The 20,956-nt window shown below is 34.8% G+C and overlaps 1 protein-coding gene across 1 annotated transcript in view; it reads right to left on the reverse strand.

Annotated features, from left to right (window-relative positions):
- STPG2 (sperm tail PG-rich repeat containing 2) overlaps window positions 1–17,728 on the reverse strand; it is a 347,209-nt gene extending 329,481 nt beyond the window's left edge. Inside the window, 3 exon segments of the mRNA XM_007463823.1 lie at window positions 1,448–1,639; window positions 10,223–10,335; window positions 17,620–17,728. Coding sequence (XP_007463885.1) covers window positions 1,448–1,639; window positions 10,223–10,335; window positions 17,620–17,728 — 414 coding nt within the window.
- Between the last annotated feature and the right edge of the window lie 3,228 nt (window positions 17,729–20,956).

A 20,956-nucleotide genomic window follows, 5' to 3' on the forward strand; every position in this document is an offset into this window, starting at 1 on the left:
ACTCATCCTAATCGTGATAAAATATAAACGAATCCAAAACTGAGACATAGTCTACAAAATAAACAGCCTGTACTCTTCAAAAAGTCAAGGTTACAAAAGACAAAGCAAGATTGAAGAACTGTTCCCAATGAAAGGACTCTAAAGAGACACGACAACTAAATGCAACTTGTAATACCAGATGGGACTCTTGACCAAAACTCATTTTTTAAAGAATATCATTGAGATAATTAGTAATATTTTTAAAATATCTACAGATAATAGGATTATATGAATGAATTTTTTCTGATTTTGATAATTACATTGTGGTTATAAAAGAGAATTCTTGTTTTTAGAAATTTTACATTAAAAGTATTTAGGAGTAGAGGGGCATCATGTCTTAAATGTACTCTGAAATTGCTTAATTAAAATAAGAATATAAATATAGAGGGGAAATGATAAAGCAAATGTGATAAAGTGTTAACTGCAGGATCTAAGTGAAAGGTATATGGGAATTATTTGTATTATTCTTGTAACTTTTCTATCAATCTGAAATTATTTCAAAATTTAAAATTATTTTTTTAAAAAAGAAACTCACTAATTGGAAACAATGAATGGATTAGATCTAGTATATTGATATAGCTAAATCTATAGAATATAACATTAAGTGAAATAGCAAGCAACCTGCATGCCAGATGATAACATTTACTTAAATGTTTTAAAACATACAACAATACATATTGTTATTTATATGTAGTAAAGATTTACTGTTTACTTTGGCAAAGGGAAAAGAATGGAGGGAGGGAAACTGGGTAGGGTAATAATTGTAATAATATATTTATTTTAAAATATAGCTAACTCAAGTGTAATAAAATTTTAATATGTGTTATATGAGATGGTGGGTACATGGTTATCTGTTTTTATGTTTGTTCAGGTCTATGTGCAATTATATAAATTATAATAAAAATATTTTAGGAATAAAAACTTAACAATGCAAAGTATCTAAGACTCCAAAATACCCTAGTATACCTATTGCCAAAAACTAAATGGTTTCATAAGGTGCTTAAGCCTAAGCTTAAACTATTAAACTATTTCCTCTTTTTCCTGGATAGAGTTAGACTGTATTTCCCAGGCTCCTTGGCAGTTAAGTGTGTCCATGTGCCTGAAATTTAACTCCCAGACCTAGCCTACAAAAAACCCCCACTACCAGTTCTCTGTCCTCTTTCCCCTTCTGCCAGCTGGATACAGATGACACCAAGGCCTTTGGAGATGACAGTAACATGAATGGAATAAGCCTGTGTCCCTGAATCTCTACATGGAGGAACATCTCTTATCAACAAGAAATGTCCATATGAATGAGGAAAAAAAAGATTTTCTGTTGCATTAAGCCACTGAGATTTGGGGGTCTATCTGTTACTGCAGTTAGTATTACATTAACTAGAACATGCATAATCATAAACAGTCTTCCAACTGTCAATGTGAAATGTATCATACTTATAAATTGAGGTTTATAGTATGCTGGACCTAGTGTACTGTCAATAGCAGGTGGAAAATGTTTTGTGATACTGCCATCCTCATTAATATGATAACCATATGACCGTCCACAAGAAGGAATTGAACGAATATCAACACTTCTGGAAACTGTAAGTGCCCTTGACATTTTCTGTAAAAAAAAATTATATTATTTACTCAAAGGCAAGGAATGAATAAACAAATATTAAAATTTACTAAAAGACAACTATTCAATATTGACTTTATGAGTTTTATAATATAAACCAAAAATGTTTGTCTGTAAAAGTAATTTAAAAGAGTGAATTCAAGTCTTACCTCACAATATAAACCAAGATTTAACCAAACTACTATTAAATAGTAACATAAACCATAATATAAACTAAACTACTGTTAAAGCCACTTTTAGAGATAAGGAATCTCTCACCTGGCTCAGTTATTTATCTTGCTTAGTATAGCAAGCATTAGTGATTCCAAAAACAGGCATTCATTCCTACAGTCACATCAACAATCAGCAGTTCAAAGTGGTTACTTGTGCTATGCTATCATAGTATCTGCCAGGTAAAAACAAACTTTATATTTTCTGTAACATTCTCTGGCTTCATTCCTTTCCAGCTCCTGACTTACCTTCATCTTACCGGTGCCCTGAATAAATATCCTAATTTTGCAGAACATGTAGCAAGGAAAATGTATGATATGATGCTAAATGGAAATTTAGAGTATAAAATATAAAACTGAATTTATTACTATAGCTATGTAAGTTATGTAAAATTATATGTAAATGTATAAAATCATATACATATACGATTTGATACTGAAAAGAGCTATGCAAAAATTAACAGAATTGTCAATGTTAGAGTCAGAAGTTTTAAGGAGCTTATCCTTTTTTCAAAATTTCCTTTAATGGAAAACATTTTATAATTTAAGTAAAAACAGAAAGGAGTAACATATATTAGAAATACCAGTATAAAATACATCAAATAAAATACTGGCATTTAAATAATTTAGTAATATGAAAAATTACTTATTAAGAATATATTTATAATAGATATATTTAAAATAGATAACCAACAAGGAAAAATGAAGGGAAGCTCATATATTCATTAAGAAATAAAAATAAATAGAGTCTGCAACTTCTATCAAAAAAAAGAATATATTGATGCTCTGTAGGTTTTAAATAAATAAATAAATGCTAGAGTTGAGTGCACACATGCCCAATATATAATTGTGTCATAAACATACTATCACTGGCAGAATTTCACTTTTTTTATCATTAGAGACAACTATTAAGTAGTTTCAGTGATACTTATGAGACTGGTTACCAAATTAAAACAGGAGAGTATTGAATGGCCTCCCCTCCATTCACTACTTTCAAAAATTATTTGCATGATGTCAAGACTTTCCAAAATGTAGCCCCAACCTTAGTGAATGTTTCTTCAACATCCAGTTTGTGATATCCCTAATTCCCTCCAAAAACTATCTACTTCGGGCTACTAGTAAAAATTTTTATTAAATGTTTATTAAAATAGCATTTCATCAACTGTTTTGTGCTGAATTCCATTCATTACTTCCCTGTTAAAGTTATAGATCCCAGGGAGCAGTGATTTATCTTCTAAGTATTATCAGTGCCTAGCATTATGTCTGGTTCACATAGTTACTCAAAAAATGTCTGATAAACACTTTCATGAGTAAATGAACATTTACTTTGTCCACACACATGAAAAAGCTGATATTTAAGTATACTTATAAACTTTAACCTTATTGTCATTACACTGACATTATTCAACTGAGTACTTAGCCCTAAAATATATCCACCTAAACAAAGAACTGATTAAACTTTAATTAATATGAGCTATGTGAAGTTGTTATGGAAAGAGGAGAGGGAACTATGCTAAATAAACTGTGACCAAAATCTGCTAGATTTTATTAATTATTTCAAAGGGGTAGGCTTTTGGTGTAAAGATTATTCTTTATATAACACCAATGTACCTTTCCAAACATATCACCTGCTAATCTCCTACACAAATTCTTCACTCCAGTCAAAATAATCCTCTCATTGTCCTCCATAAGATCCCACTTCTCTATCTGCACTCGTGTAGTCCTCCATGCCTAGAATGCATATTCCAACCCTATTCTTCAAAGCCAACCTCCTCTATAAATCCTCTACAAATTAGACTCTCTCATAACACTGAGTTGGCCGAAAAGTTCGTTCAGGTTTTTCTATAAGCTGTTATGAAATACATCTTCTTCCTTTAAATTCCTATGGCATTTAACCACATGATCATTCACTTAGCAGCTGTCACATTTCATCTTGCATTAGTAATGATCTATATTATCTCTCTCATCTAAATTTTGAGCTTATTTATTTCAGGAGTCATGTTTCAAATTTCATGGTATTATTAACAATACTTGCACAGGAGTTTCCTCTATATAGAGAGGTAAACCACTCAGGCAGTTTTTTAAATCTCCCTTACTTTCTGTTTACCACAGACATTAGAAGAGATATTATAGATTTATCAAAAGCAGAAGTGAAGTCAAATATTAACATGGTTAAAAACTAAAGTTTATAAACATCAAATATTCATTTAATTATAAACTACAATATGGATACTAATAAACCTACTAATTTTTATGGTACGTTTTTTAAATGTACTAATCACATGAAACAGTAAACCATTTCTACTTTATTTTAAATTTTAAAAAAGCCTTAGAAGCATAATTCAAAATAGCACGTACTGACTGAAGACGCTCTTTAGCCTCTAGTATTTTTCTGTTCATAGCTGACGTTCCAGGATAAGACTGATCATAGCTTGCTGGCCCTGGACCATCTGAAATAAACTTCTTAAAACGTTTCTCCCGGTTTTGTAGACTTTGGCCTCCTTTTATATTATACTAAATTGGAGAGAAAAAATGAAATAATTAAAAGAAACACTTTAAAATTAATACCTATTTGATAAATATGAATATTAATATGAATATTAATAGTTTTAAAACTCAGCCTGAGAAAGTTAAGGCTCTTGACTGAAGACAATTGTCTAATGAGAGAGGGTAATAAGAAAGGATGACAATTAGAGTTGTCAGTTTTAATGCTGAACTCAAACTAAAATTTACTGTACTTTGAACACTCTAAGAGAATGCAACACTCAGTTTTAAAACAGGAATCAAACACAAAGGAATCTCCAAAGCTGTGGAGCAAGAATAAAGAGTGTATGCTTATGTTTACAGGTCCCTGGAGAATTTATACCTCAGAAATGAGCTAAAAATGCTCATATTGGAGGGGAAAAGCAAACCTTCCAAGCTTGTTTAGGATTAATTATTTTCATGAATAACATTTTGGTCATTTCCAGAGATGTTTACACAGTTTTATTGGCAACAGCTTGGTTTTATGCTCAGATTAGTTTTAAACATTGTTTATTGCAGAGAAGAGTCCTGGGAGGAACTGTCCATGGCTCTCCATGTCACATATCTGGATTCTCTAGAATCTGAAATTTATCAACTGGCTAATAGCCAGTTAATTCAAATAAAATTCCATCATACTAGTTTCACTAAACAGTCACAGTTCAATCATTTCAAAGATGATTCATATTAACATTGGGTTGGCCAAAAAGTTCATACGGGATTTTGTGTACGCTGTTATGGAAAAACCCAAACTTTTTGGCCAACCCAACAGTTGTTGGCATTTGATTGATCAGATAAGGATTTTTTGTTATTGATTTACCAACAGACCTTTTCACATGACGTGTACATGTCAGTTGTTCACATTCTCTATTAACTGAGCCTATCTTTAGTTTGCATCTTATTCAGCTTTATTCAGCTTTTAAGAAACACACAAAAGAGGTCTTCTTTTTTAAAAAATGAGTCAAATTAGATAGTCAATTAGCTACTTGATTACTGTTTTAATAAGATCACAATTCTTATGTTTAAAGAGTTTGGATCTACAATAGTAGACTTTAATGATTTTGTAAAAAAATTAACAAGTTAGATTAAATAATAAAATCATGTGAAAAGAAAAGATCTCAAATTTTCATTCTTTGCAAGCCATTACTATTGTCTCTACGATCTGACATTTCAAACTGCAATTTGAATTTATATTGAATACTTCAACAGAGGATAGTAAAATCAATTTGATTTTTTTTAATTGTACAAATTAACCAGAATTTTTTTCAGATTATTCATAATTACCAATTCTACTATTTTACAAATGGTTACAAAAGGAACTTTCATATGTCAGATAAATGACCCAAAATTATATTACTAAGTAATTATACATTTTATATAAAAACCTGTGAGACAATGGTCTTAGTACTTCTTGAGAACTGTGCTTTGTCTATATGCAATGGCTATTTGATGAATTTTTATGTTGTCAGCAATCTCTCAGCTCTACAGGAAGCAGAGTCTCATATGAAGTGTGAGGCCATGCACTGTATCACATATGATAGACTATCATTCAGCTCTAATGAGGTGTATCTCTCCAATCAAAAATCAAACCTAATCTGGACATCTATTCCTAGGCCTAGTGAGAAATAAGAAATAAACTACTTATCTGGACCCAGGGAAGATATCCCCACATCTAGAACCATTCTCATGTAACAAGGAACAAAACGGTATCTGCCATGCACAAACAGGTCTGAAACTAGAAGACAACCAGAAAACATAAGTGACATTTATACTGAACTTCTGGAGTGGGAATCATCCTCGGAAACAGGATATGAACAAAACAAATTATGTGACTTAATAAGTTAATTATCAAAGGATCAGAAGCTTGTACTTTGTAAATTTTATTCTTCTGCTTCTTTTATTTTCTTAATTTCCTTTATGTTCTTTTCTACTAAGCAAATTTCCTTTATGCTCCTTTTTTTCTCCTTTTGAAAAAAATTAACATGCTTCAGATATGCTAAAGGAAACAAAGGAAATTGTTTTGCCTATAACTGGGCAAGAGCTATAAAGGCAAAACTTATACCCCCAACCCCAACTTTTGAATAATGGCCACAACCATAGCCGAAGTGAAATAACCATAAGAGGAAGAGAGAAATAGAGGAGACCAAATAGGGGAAAAGAATTTCAACTCCCAAATATTCTGCTTTTATAAAAGCTTCAAGTATTCTGTATTTAGCAGTGGAAGTGGGCCCTCACAAATACAACCCACATTTTTGGTTTTTTAAAATTTCATATGAAGTCTCCAAATAATATTTACTAACTAACTTCTGATAGAAAGCAACATGTCAACCCATGCTTCCAAAAGAAAAGTATAAAGATAAGTTGTTAAATACATGCATTAATTTCCAGCAAGATTATCCCTTTAATTATTATCTAATATATTATTTACAGAATATGTAACCTATGTCACATTACAAATATGTTTCCTAATTCAGCTATTTAAAATGAAATGCCCTGGGCTTCCCTGGTGGCGCAGTGGTTGAGAGTCCGCCTGCCAATGCATGGAACACAGGTTCGTGCCCTGGTCCGGGAAGATCCCACATGCCACAGAGCAGCTGGGCCCGTGAGCCATGGCCGCTGAGCTTGCACGTCCCGAGCCTGTGCTCCGCAACGGGAGAGGCCACAACAGTGAGAGGCCCGCGTACCGCAAAAATAAATAAATAAAATGAAATGCCCTTTATTTTTCAAATAGTATGATAAATTCACACTTCTTGAACTTCTAAAAGTTCTGTAAGAATTTAGCCTAAAACTACAAAAAAATCAACAGCAACTATGTAAATAATAAATAATTTTTTAAAACAAAGGAAATCAATCATCTCCTGGCATTTGTTTATAATTTTAAGAAGAAAACTAGAGAATACCAGAACTCTTTTTCTTAGATCATCTATTATACAAAAAAGCACACTTCCTAATTTCTTATTCTTGAAATCCAAGAAATGTACCCAATTTGGAATAAAATAAAATTTGATCTAAATTGCACTTTATATTATTTTACAGGTGGAACTGACTAAAATCAGTATTAATATAAAATAACACTCCAGGGCTTCCCTGGTGGCGCAGCAGTTGAGAATCTGTCTGCCAATGCAGGGGACTCGGGTTCAAGCCCCGGTCTGGGAAGATCCCACATGCCGCGGAGCAACTAGGCCCATGAGACACAATTACTGAGCCTGCGTGTCTGAAGCCTGTGCTCCGCAACAAGAGAAGCCGCGACAGTGAGAGGCCCGTGCACTGCGATGAAGAGTGGCCCCCGCTTGCCGCAACTAGAGAAAGCCCTTGCACAGAAACGAAGATGCAACACAGCCAAAAATAAATAAACTTTAAAAAATAAAATAACACTCCAACATCTTGATACCTGTCACATTTAACAAGTTTGAAATCTACCTATTAGGTATTTTATTACATGTCCCTCTTGGAATACCGGAGTTACAGATCAGGCTTAATGAGGGAAATACTGGTAGAACTAGTGAGCCTATATACCCATAATATGCTGGTCTGGTCTGTAAGCCATGGAGTGTAGGCAAGTGACACTTCTAACAATTAAGTCTAATGTCCCACTATTTACCGTTTTGCTTTTTGTGCTTTAGGCTCTAGTTTTCTGAAAGTTTTAAGATGCCAGGGAGAAGCAAGACATGTTTCCCTGAATTGGAAGTTGAACCACCAACTGGCCATTCCAGGTTCTTTATGCTACCAAGCAGAAAATGAAATAAGGTTTGTGTACTGGCTGGGGTGAATAACCCTGACCCGGACAGAAAAACAGGACTAATGAGAGCCAAGAGGAGTGTGGTGGGATGGAACATAGGGATCACCCTGCAGAGCCTCCTAAGTAAGCCAGTGAAAATGCTAAGAGCAAGTTTATTTAAAGGTCAAAAAACAAGCCTAAGAACCAAGAGCTGGGATGCCTTAGATCTGAAGAGTCTGATGATCCCACTAAGCTTAGAACTCTACTGGATAAAGTTCTTGTTGAAGACATGGGGAACATGGAATGAGTAATGGAAAAATCTTATGCTACCTATAGCCTCGTGATCAATTACAGAAACAAAACAGGTCCCCACCTTTATTTCCTTGCTTCATACAACACTTCCTTTCATTTTCCCTCTATTTTTTCCCCTTTCTATTATAAAATGGCAACACTAATAATGGTTAAAATTTATTGAGTGCCAACTATAATAAGGCACTATTCTAAATGCTTATTAATATATTTAATCCTTAGAAAAAGCCTACCAAGTTATTACCCCTACTTAATAGATGAGGAAACTAAGACCCAAAGAATTAAGTGGTTAAGATTAAAACTCAGAGCTAGTAAGTAGCAGAGATGGATTTTGAATCTAGGTAGTCTAGAGCTAGCTCCAGTCTAGCTCCACAATCCTAACCAGATCTTTATAGTAGCTCATGTTATATTTACCATCAAATCTATAAGTTGCAGAATAATGAAACAGGAATATTCAAGAACAAGAAATAGCCTAAATCTAGAGATCCAGGATTCATTTAGCAGTGACACTGTAATACCATCTTTGAATGCAGTAGCTAGATACTAATTTGGCTCCTTCTGGGAAGGAAAATTATACATAAAATAATTGCACTTTTAAAATTATATATATGGGAAGAAGTGCGTGTATGTTGTGTGCATGAGAGAGAACTAGGCAGTCAAGGGGTGAAAAATAATGGAAATCTATTGTTTTTATCTGTCCAGCATCCCTTCTATTATCTGCTCATAACAGCATATTTGCCACCCTTGGGACAATCAAACCTCCCCTATATTTTGTGATTTTAAAGGAGCTTCTAAACACAGGAACCCCTGGCCCAGGAATCATAGGTGTGGGTCCATAATAAAACTGGACCAATCAGATTTTCCCTACTGGGGGTTTTAATCGTGAGTGTTGTCACACATAAAAAGTGGAAGAAGTTATAGAATTAAGTTATCTAATGGCAGTTTCCCATTGAATGACGCAGAAGTTCTTACTACCGAAATACCTGGGATTATCTTAGTCCTATCCTTCTTTAAGTCCTGACTGCTCAATTCTTCCTTCAAGTCTATGAGCCACCCAAGTACCTTACCTATAAATCTATGATAAACCTAGTATCTGTTTTAAAAATCCACTTTATTGCTTGCAACCAAAAACCCCTAACTGGTAGAATCATTGCCATTAATAATCGAGAAAATCTAATGCAAAAATTAAGGCATCAATGACTTGATCTGGGCCTCCAACAGGGGAGATAAAGGTCTGCTAGGGTCAAGTAGGAGTCATTATGAATGAGTACAAAATTTATGTGAAAAGGGAAAACTTGATATCAATGATTATAAAGACTGGAGTTACAACCACTGTTTCTGAACATAAATGGACCAATGAAGATATTCTGGTCACAGACTCTTGAGAAATAGAAGACAACGGCAATAGCTATAGCTTTAGAGTATGACACACAAACCAATTCCTTCACTCTGTTGCCATCCTTATTCTACATATTTACATATTCTACATATTTTGACCATCTGCACAACTTTCATGGGCCTTAATTAATTCAGTAGTCCTATTCTCCCATTCAGGAATCTCAAGGTCTATGAGGCATGTAACAATGTTTTATGTCTTATAGAATATGTGGATTAATGACAAACACCCAACCAGACAACCAACAGTGAACACATTTGTTTTTCTCTTATTCTAATTGCAAAATATAGATTGAAAGGTGAAAGAATATCCTATTATGGGAAAATAAAATATGACAAATGACATGTTAGTCTATTAGAGGAAGAAAGCATGATTTTTATTAACTCCGACAATTATAATAACTATTATAAATTTACCTGCAGCTCTGAAACATTATAGTGTCCTGGACCTGGAACAGCTTTCTCAGTGTTAGAGGCAACAGTAAAAGTACTTTCTCTGGCAGCCAAAGAAAGGAATGGTGCATAGCCACCTATGAAAGTAAAATTATATCACCGGCAGATAAGATAGGATTCTGATAATTTCAGAGAAAAAGCACTCAAAATGTATAAAATCATTTGGTAACCTCAATTGCTGAGACTGTATTATTAGAACTAATGTCTAACCACAGAAGTTTTTGCATTTCAAAAATTTTATGTAAGAGCAGAATTTGTATTAATGTACATTAAATATAAGAATCTACAGAACTGGACTTACTAAACACCAGAAAAAATATCTAAAGAAAATAGAACTCTTTTTTCTTCTAAGCATATTTGGTTGAGATGAAAATGGAAGTTCTATTTAACTGATAAAATATCTTCATCCTCAGAAGATCACAGTTTTATATATTGGAAAAACATATTAATTATAGAGAATAGCATATATGAATTTATAGGCAGAGCCTAGACAGAAATAATTTAGAGTGAGCTTACAGCAAGTAATTAATATGTTTCCTCGCTTTGGTACATAGTTGGCACTCAGTAAATATTTCTTGATTGCCTGACCCCAAACAAAGGCTTATAAATCCAAGATACAAGCAGAGACATACTCAGTAAGAAAACTTAGTAGACAGATTTAGTCTGCTGAAAGATTAAAATTTTCACGAAATATAGCAAGAAAATGAGCATAGTTTAATCAACATAGATACTAAAGAAAAAATGACAGAAAATAGATCAGCTATATTCAACAGGTAATAAAAGAATGAAAGTGAGGACTCAAAACTTATGAGAATCTTGTACAACTAAGGACAATGTACACTATGAAGACTTATGGTGATAATTAGTATAGTTTAAAAGCTTGCTAATCTGGACTAATAATATATTTTTAAAACCAGAAATAATGTTTCTTTTGAGGCCTTCATGTATTAAAATGCAACTGAAATCAAGTTATTTATTTGTGTTGGGTATTAAATCACAAAAGAGGTGAGTCAAATGCAGACCTTACCCTTAAAAAGCAACAACCTACTGAAGCATTAAGAAAAGTACTAAAATAATTTTAAACATGGAAAAATATCTGAAGTGCTAAAAAATGCCCAGAGGGTCAAAAAGACGAGAAGTTCTCAACCACACTGAGGTGATTAGAAAAAGCTTCATGAATGATGTTAAAACTCTGGGTGTTAATTTAGTGACTGATGGTTTGAATTATCTACCCCAAAGCAAAAACAAACAAAACAACACAAGGACCATAACAGAAATCCTTAAAAGGAAGCCAAGTTTCGAGAAACCCAGGACAGCAGTTGAAATGTTCCAAATCGGGGTAAACAACCAAAGAACAAGATACAGATTTCAATCAAAACACACATATAAGCACACAGAAACCAAACTACAGATTATATAAAGTGAAGAGTGAAAACAACCAGAGAGTGTTCTACCAAGCAGCAGGAAAATATGTCCTATAAACTGGAGAAAAGTCAATGAAAAGAAACACATTTAGGAATGAGAAGATGGAATTAGCACAAAAAACATTAAATATCTATTATATTCTTCCTATGTTCAATAAGGTAGAAGAAAGATGAACATGATGAGGAGATAAAGATATAAAAAAGACCCAAAACTTCTGAAAAGTATACTGAATGGGATTAACAACTAATTTTATGTGAGTTAATAAAAGACATTTTTCTCAATTCTTAATCACTTTAAAAAAAATTGACTGTTTTAATAAAAATAATTTCAATTCATTGTGGCATTACAGCATAAGTAGAAATAAAATATATGGCCACAATAGCACAAAGAATGAGACGGGGAAAACAAAAGCACACTGTTGTATGGCTCATATACTACACATGAAGTGGTACAATACTATTTGAAGGTGGATTGTGATAAGTTAGAGATGTATATTGTAAACCCTAGAGCAACCACTAAGTAATAAAAGAAAGAGGTACAGCTAGTAAACCAATAGTGGAGATAAAAACAGAACCATTTTTGCAAAAACTCAAATCATTCAACTATGTTAGCGAAAGAAGAAGAGAAACAAAGAACAGATGAAATAAATACATAACAAATAGCAAGAGATTAAATTTAAACACAACAATATTGATACTGAAATTAAATGGAAGAGTTCTAAATGCCCCAACTAAAAGAGATTGTCAGATTAGATAAAAAAGCAAGACCCAACTTTATGGTGTCTATAGGAAACACTCTTAAAACATAAAGACACAGAGGTTAAAAATAAAAGGATGAAAGAAGATATACCACACATCCATGTATCAAAGAAAGCTGGAGTGACTAAATTAAAATCAGACAAAGCAGATTTTAGAACAAAGAATACCAGGAATAAGAGAGACATTTCATTATGTTAAAGGGGTCATTTCATCAATATGATTTAATAATCCATAAAGAAAAGCAAGGAATTAATTGCCATAAAAATTAGAATAGTCCTTACCTGTAGGGGAGAGGGAAAGGGTTATGATTGGAAAAGAAAATTTTGCAATGTTATATTTCTTTACTTGAGTATTCACTTTTTAAGTTATTTAAATTTTATGCAATTTTCTGCATCAGTATTTCATCTCACAATTAAAGGTATATTTTTTAAAATTTATGTTCATTTAGGTAATGTGAGATATGAAAACTAAGAAAGTTAAGCTCAGGCTAGTTCTGAGGCAGCTGTCATCAGAACATGTCAGAGATGCTAACTAAATCTATTTAAAGAAACATAAAATGAATTGCAAAATACTGAAATTCATATAAAAATGGGGGAAAAAACCCCTACACAATAGCCCCATGTGTTCAAGAAAGCCAGTACTCATAAAATCCTCATTGAAGTTTCCCAATATTAATCACAAAAGAATCTTTCATCAATAGGTTAAAAGATTGTATGAAATATTGAGCTCAAGTAAAACCACAAGAAAATTTAAATGTTTATACTAATAAGCTCCATAAGAGAAGGGACTTTTTTGTTTTATTCATAACTATATGCCTACTGTGTACAGTTAGGGTGACAAACTTAGTTTGCCCAGGACACAGGACTTGTAGTGCTAAAGTCAGGACATTCCCAGATAAACCAGGATGGTTGGTCTCCCCGTCATACTGTCGTGCATATTAAACAATAAATATAGAATAGGTGATATTCTAAACTACACCTTTAGTCATTCATTCAGCAATACTGAATGCTTTATTACATGTCAGAGAGAGGCAGTTAGGGTACAATAATGAATAAGCTAAAACCCTTGCCTCAAATAGTGGGGAAGCCAAACAAACAATTACATTATTAACAGTGCTAATAATTAAGATACAAAATATAGGAGAAGACGATTCTGGCACATTAGGGTTGGTGGAGTGAAAAATTTTAAGTTTGATTTGGGACATATTACTATACTGACATGTTAAGTTCCAACAATAAATGATAAATCAAACTGACAGGTAGAAAGAAGAAATGAATATAGGAGAAGCTAAGATTCGAGAAGAACGAAGTAAGTTCAATTTGAGATATATTAAGTTTGTGGCACCAACAGCAGAAATCAGACCGGCATGAAGCAATAAAAGTCAGTCTATTTTTTGAGAAAGAAGGTGGGAGGCGTGGGATAAAGGACAAGTTCTGCAGCCACAACTACAGTACAAATCAAGCAGGGCATTCTTCACATAAAAGCAATAGCTAGGTCTTTGAAACATATACTCATCTTCAGGGACATCAACATTTATATAGCAATCACATACATATTTTTATTTAAACTTAAATAAAGATAGAATTCCCTGAAATGGTCTCCCTAAATTCTGAATGGCTAATAAGATAAAACCATTATTGCCGGCATAAGCACATAGGCAGGAGTACAAGACCATGGACAGCTCATGCTTCTGTGGCAGATAAAACTAACTGCTTTCCCATCAAAGAAGAAATTTAGCAAAGAATATATTAAGAACCACTGTCACCCAGCCTAGATAACTAACATAGAACCAGTACAGATAACTAATATATGCTAATATGGGGTACCATTTGTTATGTAAATCAAGCTCAAAAAGCAATGAAATACTCCTTAGCACAATAATGCCAGGAGCAGTCACATTATTAAAAGGACTATGTTTTTATCATATTTTACTAGGCTGGTCATTTATGGGAAAGCTTTGCTTTAATGAGATAAGATTTGCTTGCTTCTCAGATAATTTGCAAGAAAATCAGGAGCAGCTCTCACTAATCTGGAATCAGAATATCCATTATCTCTCCCACTCATGAAATCAGAGCAGCTGAGTCCTATTCCTTTCCGGCTGCAAATCCTGGGTAGAAATCCCTGATCAACTGGACAAAAGTCAAGGCAATGAAGTTTGAAAATTAATGTGGAAAGAATTTTCTGAGGAAAATATGAATACACCGGAGGACTGACCAAGCAGCCTACAGTAAGAGGAGAATGATAATTAGAAGAGAAAGGTTGAGAATAAAGAGTATCTGCACCTTTCTTTTGAAGTTCTAAGACTAAGATTTTCTCCTCTTGTGTAATTCAAGGTAACAATTACATAAAGTCCTAATATCGCTTTTCCTACATCATACTCTACAAAATTTCCCTGACCTTTAAATAAGTGTGTATACTTCTGTATAGTCCAGTGTTACTGATCTCAAAGAGGTGTAAAGCAGAATGTACCTAGGAAAGAGGTAACAGCTACTTTTAAATTATCTTGCCAGGGAATCCTGTAGAGAAATGACTAAAGAAACACCTATAACCTCTATTGATTATTATTATTAGCATGTCAGTGCTGAGTATTACTAAAACAGGGTTCTATAGGATGCAGCTGCTCAAAGTTCCCAAATATGGAATTTCCTAGTTTCCTTCATAGGTCAACAAGGCACAATTCTATAAAACAGTAAAAGAAGGGCCTTGCAAACCCCAGTTACTGATCTCTAAGCAAAGTTCACACAAGTCAGATTATGAGTTTTTAATTCTGCTATGTGTAACTCATTAGATTTTTTTAAACTTTCTTTCAAGAATTACTGTTTATTTCTTTTACATATGTGTTAAGGTATTGAGCTAAAAACTGAGACTAACACAGTCGAGATCTTGGTTATTGCCCTCAATAATCTCACATTTTAATGTGGCAGCCAGATAAGTTAACAGATAATTACAATATAGTATCATGGTGCTTTGAGTCATTAGGAGTCAAAGAAGAAAAACCTGAGACAGAGTGGAGTCAAAGAACAACTTCACTTTACCCCAGGCTCAAAGAATAAGTAGGAATTAGCCAAGTAAGGAAAGAAAAGAGATTACTCAGCAAAGGTAGCAGCAGGTACAAAGGCATGTGGAGGTGAATGAACATGAATTTATAGACAATGCAAAGTTGGAATTGCTGATATGTAGGTTAAGTGCTGTTGGAGGTGTGGTGCCTGGAAAGATCAGGTTAAGTGAGAGACCAGGTTAGGGATCATGAAGAATCTCATGCAGCATGTTAAGGAGTTCATATTTTAACCTTAGTGTTAAAAGGAATTTTTTAAACAAATAACATAATTATATCTTAGGAAGATTACATTAGCCATAAGACAGAAGTTGTTAGAGGCTGAAACAGAGAAACCAGTAATATTTTATTGGTTTATTTCAGAATAAAAGTAACAAATCCCAAACTAAGTCAACGGCAGTTAAATGAAGAAAGGGAACCAGTTTGAGAGAGAATGAGAAGAGAAAATCAATAGGTTGTAATGATCAATGGGAGTGATCAGTCAGAGGAAAAAAAAGGAGTCTAAAATAATTCCAAAGCTAAAAGTTTATAAGCAACTGACAGGGCATTTTTTTTTCAAAGGGGTCTGTGATGGTAGGGAAAATGATAAGTTCAAACACCTGGAATTTCAGATGCCAGAGACCACCCACGTAGAGATGTCCAAAAAAAGTAATTGGCAATGCAAAGGCCTGATGATCAGGAGAAAGCTCATCTTAGAGATATGAATCACCTGTATCTCTAAAGACTGTTAGGGAGTCATCAGAATCATTATATAGATAGCAGTTGAAGCTATGGATTTGAATTTAAAAGTAAACACAAGAAAAGCAACAAGCAAAGGATGGGAAGTACAGTATATAAACATTTAAAAGGTATTTAGAAAAATAAAAACCTTTAAAGAAGACTATGGAGGGTTGGTTGAAGAGCGGAAAAATGATACCTGATTCAGCATTTAACAAATGTTTACTAGGTCCCAACCATGTATCAGGCACTGTTCCAAGACAATAGTTGGAAAAAGAAACAGGAAAAAATGATGTTACAGACACCAAGGGAAGAAATATCTCTAAAAAGGCAATGGTCAGTTGTGTCAAAATAAAATAAGGATTGAAAAGTATCATAAGTGTAAGCATTTTCGGTGGTCGTCGGTGGCTAATAAATTGGTAGGGAGTTAATGCTTCTAAGGACTCAGCTGCATTAAATAAAGACATAATAAGCTCCAAGAACACTGATATCAATAGCAGAAGCTGAAAAGCAGTAAAATTCAAGATTAAAACAACAACAAATGACAAATTTGTACTCCAAAGAAACTTAAATCAACCTAATACCCTAATCTCATCAAACATGTTGACAGAACAGTGGATCTTGGCATTTGTTTAAAAATACAGGAATAGTGTGACAATAGGGAAAATACAGGCTAACAAGGGAAAAAGTGTAATTTGGATGGTATTAAGCCCCAAAAAACTCATCAGATTAGAAAAAGCAGAAAGCAAATTAGAAGTATTTATTAAAAGTCACCCCCAAGCCACTAAAATTGCTAACAAATGAGAGCAAGTAATTATTTAAATTATCCATTCCCACCCCACCTCTCAAAGAGTACAGCTTTTCTTTACAGAATGTGGGATAAACAGGCTCTCGTTAAGTATGTTGAAAAAGAGGGGTATGGTAAGATGGGAAGCATCTACCTGAAAAAATACATGGGACTATCTTTAAAAGGTATTCCCAAACAGAAATATAAAAGTTATATCTCAGTAAGTTAATGTTTCTCTGGTTAGTTAGGTATGTGAGGCAGCCAGGATTACAAAGAAAAGAGACAGAAAGCGGTAAGAAGTACACAGGAGATTTGGAGACTCACATAGTCAAGGGGGCCAGGAAATAAAAATCCTAGATCTAATCTCTACCATTTAAAGTATGATGTGGACAGCCACTGTAAAATCAAAAGTCTTCACCGTACGCTTACTGGCCTTGTGAAATGCGACAAATTATTTTACCAGTTATCATCTGTAAAATAAGGATAGTATTTTCCCTGCCTACTTCATGTGTTATACTTATGAAGTGGTACTACAGTGTTTTAACTCAGGCACACAGAAGCGGAGCAGGCTGAAAGTGAGGCGCCTGTTACAGAAGGCTTGCCTTTCTCTACACCTTACCTGTTGCCTGCTGCTTCAGGAAAGGTACCTGGTAGGATCCAGGACCCACATAATCCTCAGTGCTGCCAGCTTCAGCCAATCTAAGCACACGGGGAGCCCAAGCATACATAATGGCGTGGGGGGAAGGGTGAGCTGCTGCAAAGGGATTAACAACAGGGAGGCTAGAAGAGATGTGGAGCAAAAAGAAGCCGTCAACAATTTCAGGAGACCCGGGAAAAACTTCTGTAAATGGAGGTGCCAGCGCAGGGGCTATCGCCCCACCTGCTCATTGGTGTCAGAATACTCCCAGGTCGATTTCTAGCCGCGTGGAAAACTGAAAAGGAGCATGAGCACAAACAACTCTTCCCGCAGGCTCACCCGTTCACCAACCGAGAGCGGAAGCGCTCCTCCAAGGAAGGAGGTTAAATAGTAGGCGCCCACCCCTCTGCTTCCGGAGCTGGCTCCGCCCGTTTCTTTCCACCCGGAAGTCTCTGGGAGAGAGGTTCAAGCGCCTTTCCCTGGCCGAGCCCTGGGAGCATGCGCACCGAGCTGCAAGCCTTCCCCACTCGCTCCGCCCCGCGGTCTCGGCGTCCTCCAGCAGAGGGCGGGGCCGAGGCCCGCTGCTCCTTTTATCGCGTTGCGTGGCGATTCAGAAAAGCTCTAGAAAACGCATTGGAAGGCGTTAGGGGTAATTTGACCGTGGTCCATTTCCCCTTTAAGTCAGGGCGGCTGGGAAGAGACTAGCAACTACTGTGAAAGAAAAGCCTTAGTGCAAAGGGAAACGCTTCCGCAACCTCATCCCTCCCCAACTCCTACCACGACTATACTCGCACCCTAGGGGGAAAGCGCTCTGACTTTATCCCATAGATAGTCCAAAGGGTGCTAAGAGAAACCGAGAAGGTGGTGATGACAAGAAACAGAGAACCGGGGGAAGGAGACGAAAAACTCACCAACCGAAGCAATGCAAATTCAGGTAACTGAAAGCTGCTCCTGTTGTCAGATACCAGGCAACGGCAGCGTTGATTTATTACATTGTGTATAAGTAGAGCAAAGACCTTGAGAAAGCCCAGTCCACCTCACTAAACCAAGGAGTCTCTTAACCTTAGGCGAAAGAAACCAGGCTTCTTCAAAGGCCTTAAGGAGTCTATGTCAGAAACCACCTAAAAGTTGTCTCAGGATTTTTTTTGTTTTTTCCCAGCAAGGATTCCATCCAGTTTCTAACCATTCTAAAGGCTTAAACAAATCCTATCCCATCTTGACCATGCCTTACCCCCAAATGAGCTACAGTACTTTAATGTGTTACTACTACAAATTTGTACTTATTTATACTCTGGAGGACACGGTTCAGTACTCAATTCTGCGGGTCATTTATTGTGGCTTAATTGTTCCATATATTTTAGAATGCTCTCCATACAAGCCTTATCTGCCTCTCAAGAATGTATCTGTAGTACCTTTTTTCCTACTCAGTAGCTTCCTGAATAATCATTTAGTCACTTAAAAAACGCTTACTGGCATATGCCGTAGGTTCAATATCCTGCTAAGTTATGGGGATACAAAGATATAAGAAAGTCTTCATCCTCAAGAGTTCTATATCTCATGGAAAAAGAGACGTGTGTAATTCATAATAAGAGATGACAAGAGAGATGAATAAAATGATAAGAAAAATATTACAGTACCTTGGATACCCCCTCTTCCTACTAAGAAACTAGATACTCAACTATATGGGGACCCCAAAAAGCAAATTCAGATGCCAGCCATTTTGCTGTAGGCACTGGTGAAGGCTCTCACATCCTCCTTCTGGCTTTTCACATCTGCAACAGTCTAGATTACTCTTTCCTGGGGTAGTGTTGGCTTTGAGACTGGGAATGGAAGTGATAAAGCAGGCTTTATATGCTTTCTGTCTGATCTGATTTTTGTCCACTGGACCTAACCTAACTTAGACAAAAGGAGCTCTTCATAGGTGTATCCTAGTTTATTTACAGGTCTCTAAAGGGTAGTTTGTAGCCTTAAGACCTAGGTACCACCTAGAAATGTAGAATTTCCTTATGTCGCCTGCCTCCTCAGTCCATGTTCTTTCCTCAACGACCTCACAGAGAGGGGTAGCTGATCAATGGCAGGACTCTAGTGTTTCTGAGCCTTGTGGCCAGATCCCATCTAAATATCACACCACTGAGGTACAACCTCTACGTTCTTTGATTTTGTAACACTTCATCTCTAAGAATTCTGTGTTCCTTGCAAAAGGCTTTTCTTTGAAAAGTTTTTAGTGTGAAAATCCTTCCTTTATTTCCTTGAATTACTGTGGCTGTTCTTCTGTCTACCCTTCCCAGCTATTATTTCCCTCTTATGGTTCAGTAACCAGAATGGTACACAGTATTTAAGAATTGGAAAATATTTTTAAATGAGAACAGCAACCTTTTTAATTATCTCTCAGTGTGGTAAATATTTCTTAAATAGTTTAGAATGAGTGTACTGCTAAAAAAATTAAAATGTTAACACAGTATTATAATTATTTATGAATACAAAGTAAAGAATTTGGTTCAGCATTTCTCAGTTCCTACAAAATAGTTTTAATGCTAATCAACCACACTATACAACCATTTCCATAGTATTAGTAAGAGATGGAAACTGTGTTTGAACTCAGGTTTATTTGACTGCAAAATTTGGGTTCTTTCCATTTCTCTGTGCTGGCTCCCACAAGAATAAACTTTAAAAATAAAGCTTGGGGGGTGCAAATTTGCTTTAAGTAGCATTAAATACCTTATAAATATTATAAAACTGAATTGTTTTTGAAACTAATTTCTTCAACCCATTATGACTTATTGGTTTTCCATTGTTTTGCTTTTTGTAAAAAAAAAAAAAAAAATCAAGGAATGGTAATAAATCATTTGGCATGTATCAAAATCAAATGAATGAATATACTTTGTCAGTGTTATTAGAGGTCATGTTGTAAAGTGATATGCACTCAAGTTAAAATGGTAAAAATTTTCATTTATATGATTTGAAGCTTACAAAGTATATTTTATGTTCAGTAGTTCGTTTAATATAAATTTATGTTTCTTTAAACTGCGGATTGGATATTCTGAAATCGTGAAATTTCATGAAATGTGTTTTTTTAATTTATTTTTTATTGAAGTATACTTGATTTACAATGTGGTGTTAATTTCTGCTCTACAGCAAAGAGACTCAGTTATACACATATATACATTCTTTTTTATATTTTTTTCCATTATGGTTCATCTCAGGATATACAATAGGACCTTGTTATTTATCCATTCTATATGTAATAGTTTGCATCTACTAGCCCCAAATTCCCAGTCCATCCTTTCCCTAATCCCCTCCTCTTGGCAACCACAGGTCT

The sequence above is a fragment of the Lipotes vexillifer genome, unplaced genomic scaffold (genome assembly GCF_000442215.2).
Source record: "Lipotes vexillifer unplaced genomic scaffold, Lipotes_vexillifer_v1.1 scaffold49, whole genome shotgun sequence".
Classification (NCBI taxonomy): domain Eukaryota; kingdom Metazoa; phylum Chordata; class Mammalia; order Artiodactyla; family Lipotidae; genus Lipotes; species Lipotes vexillifer.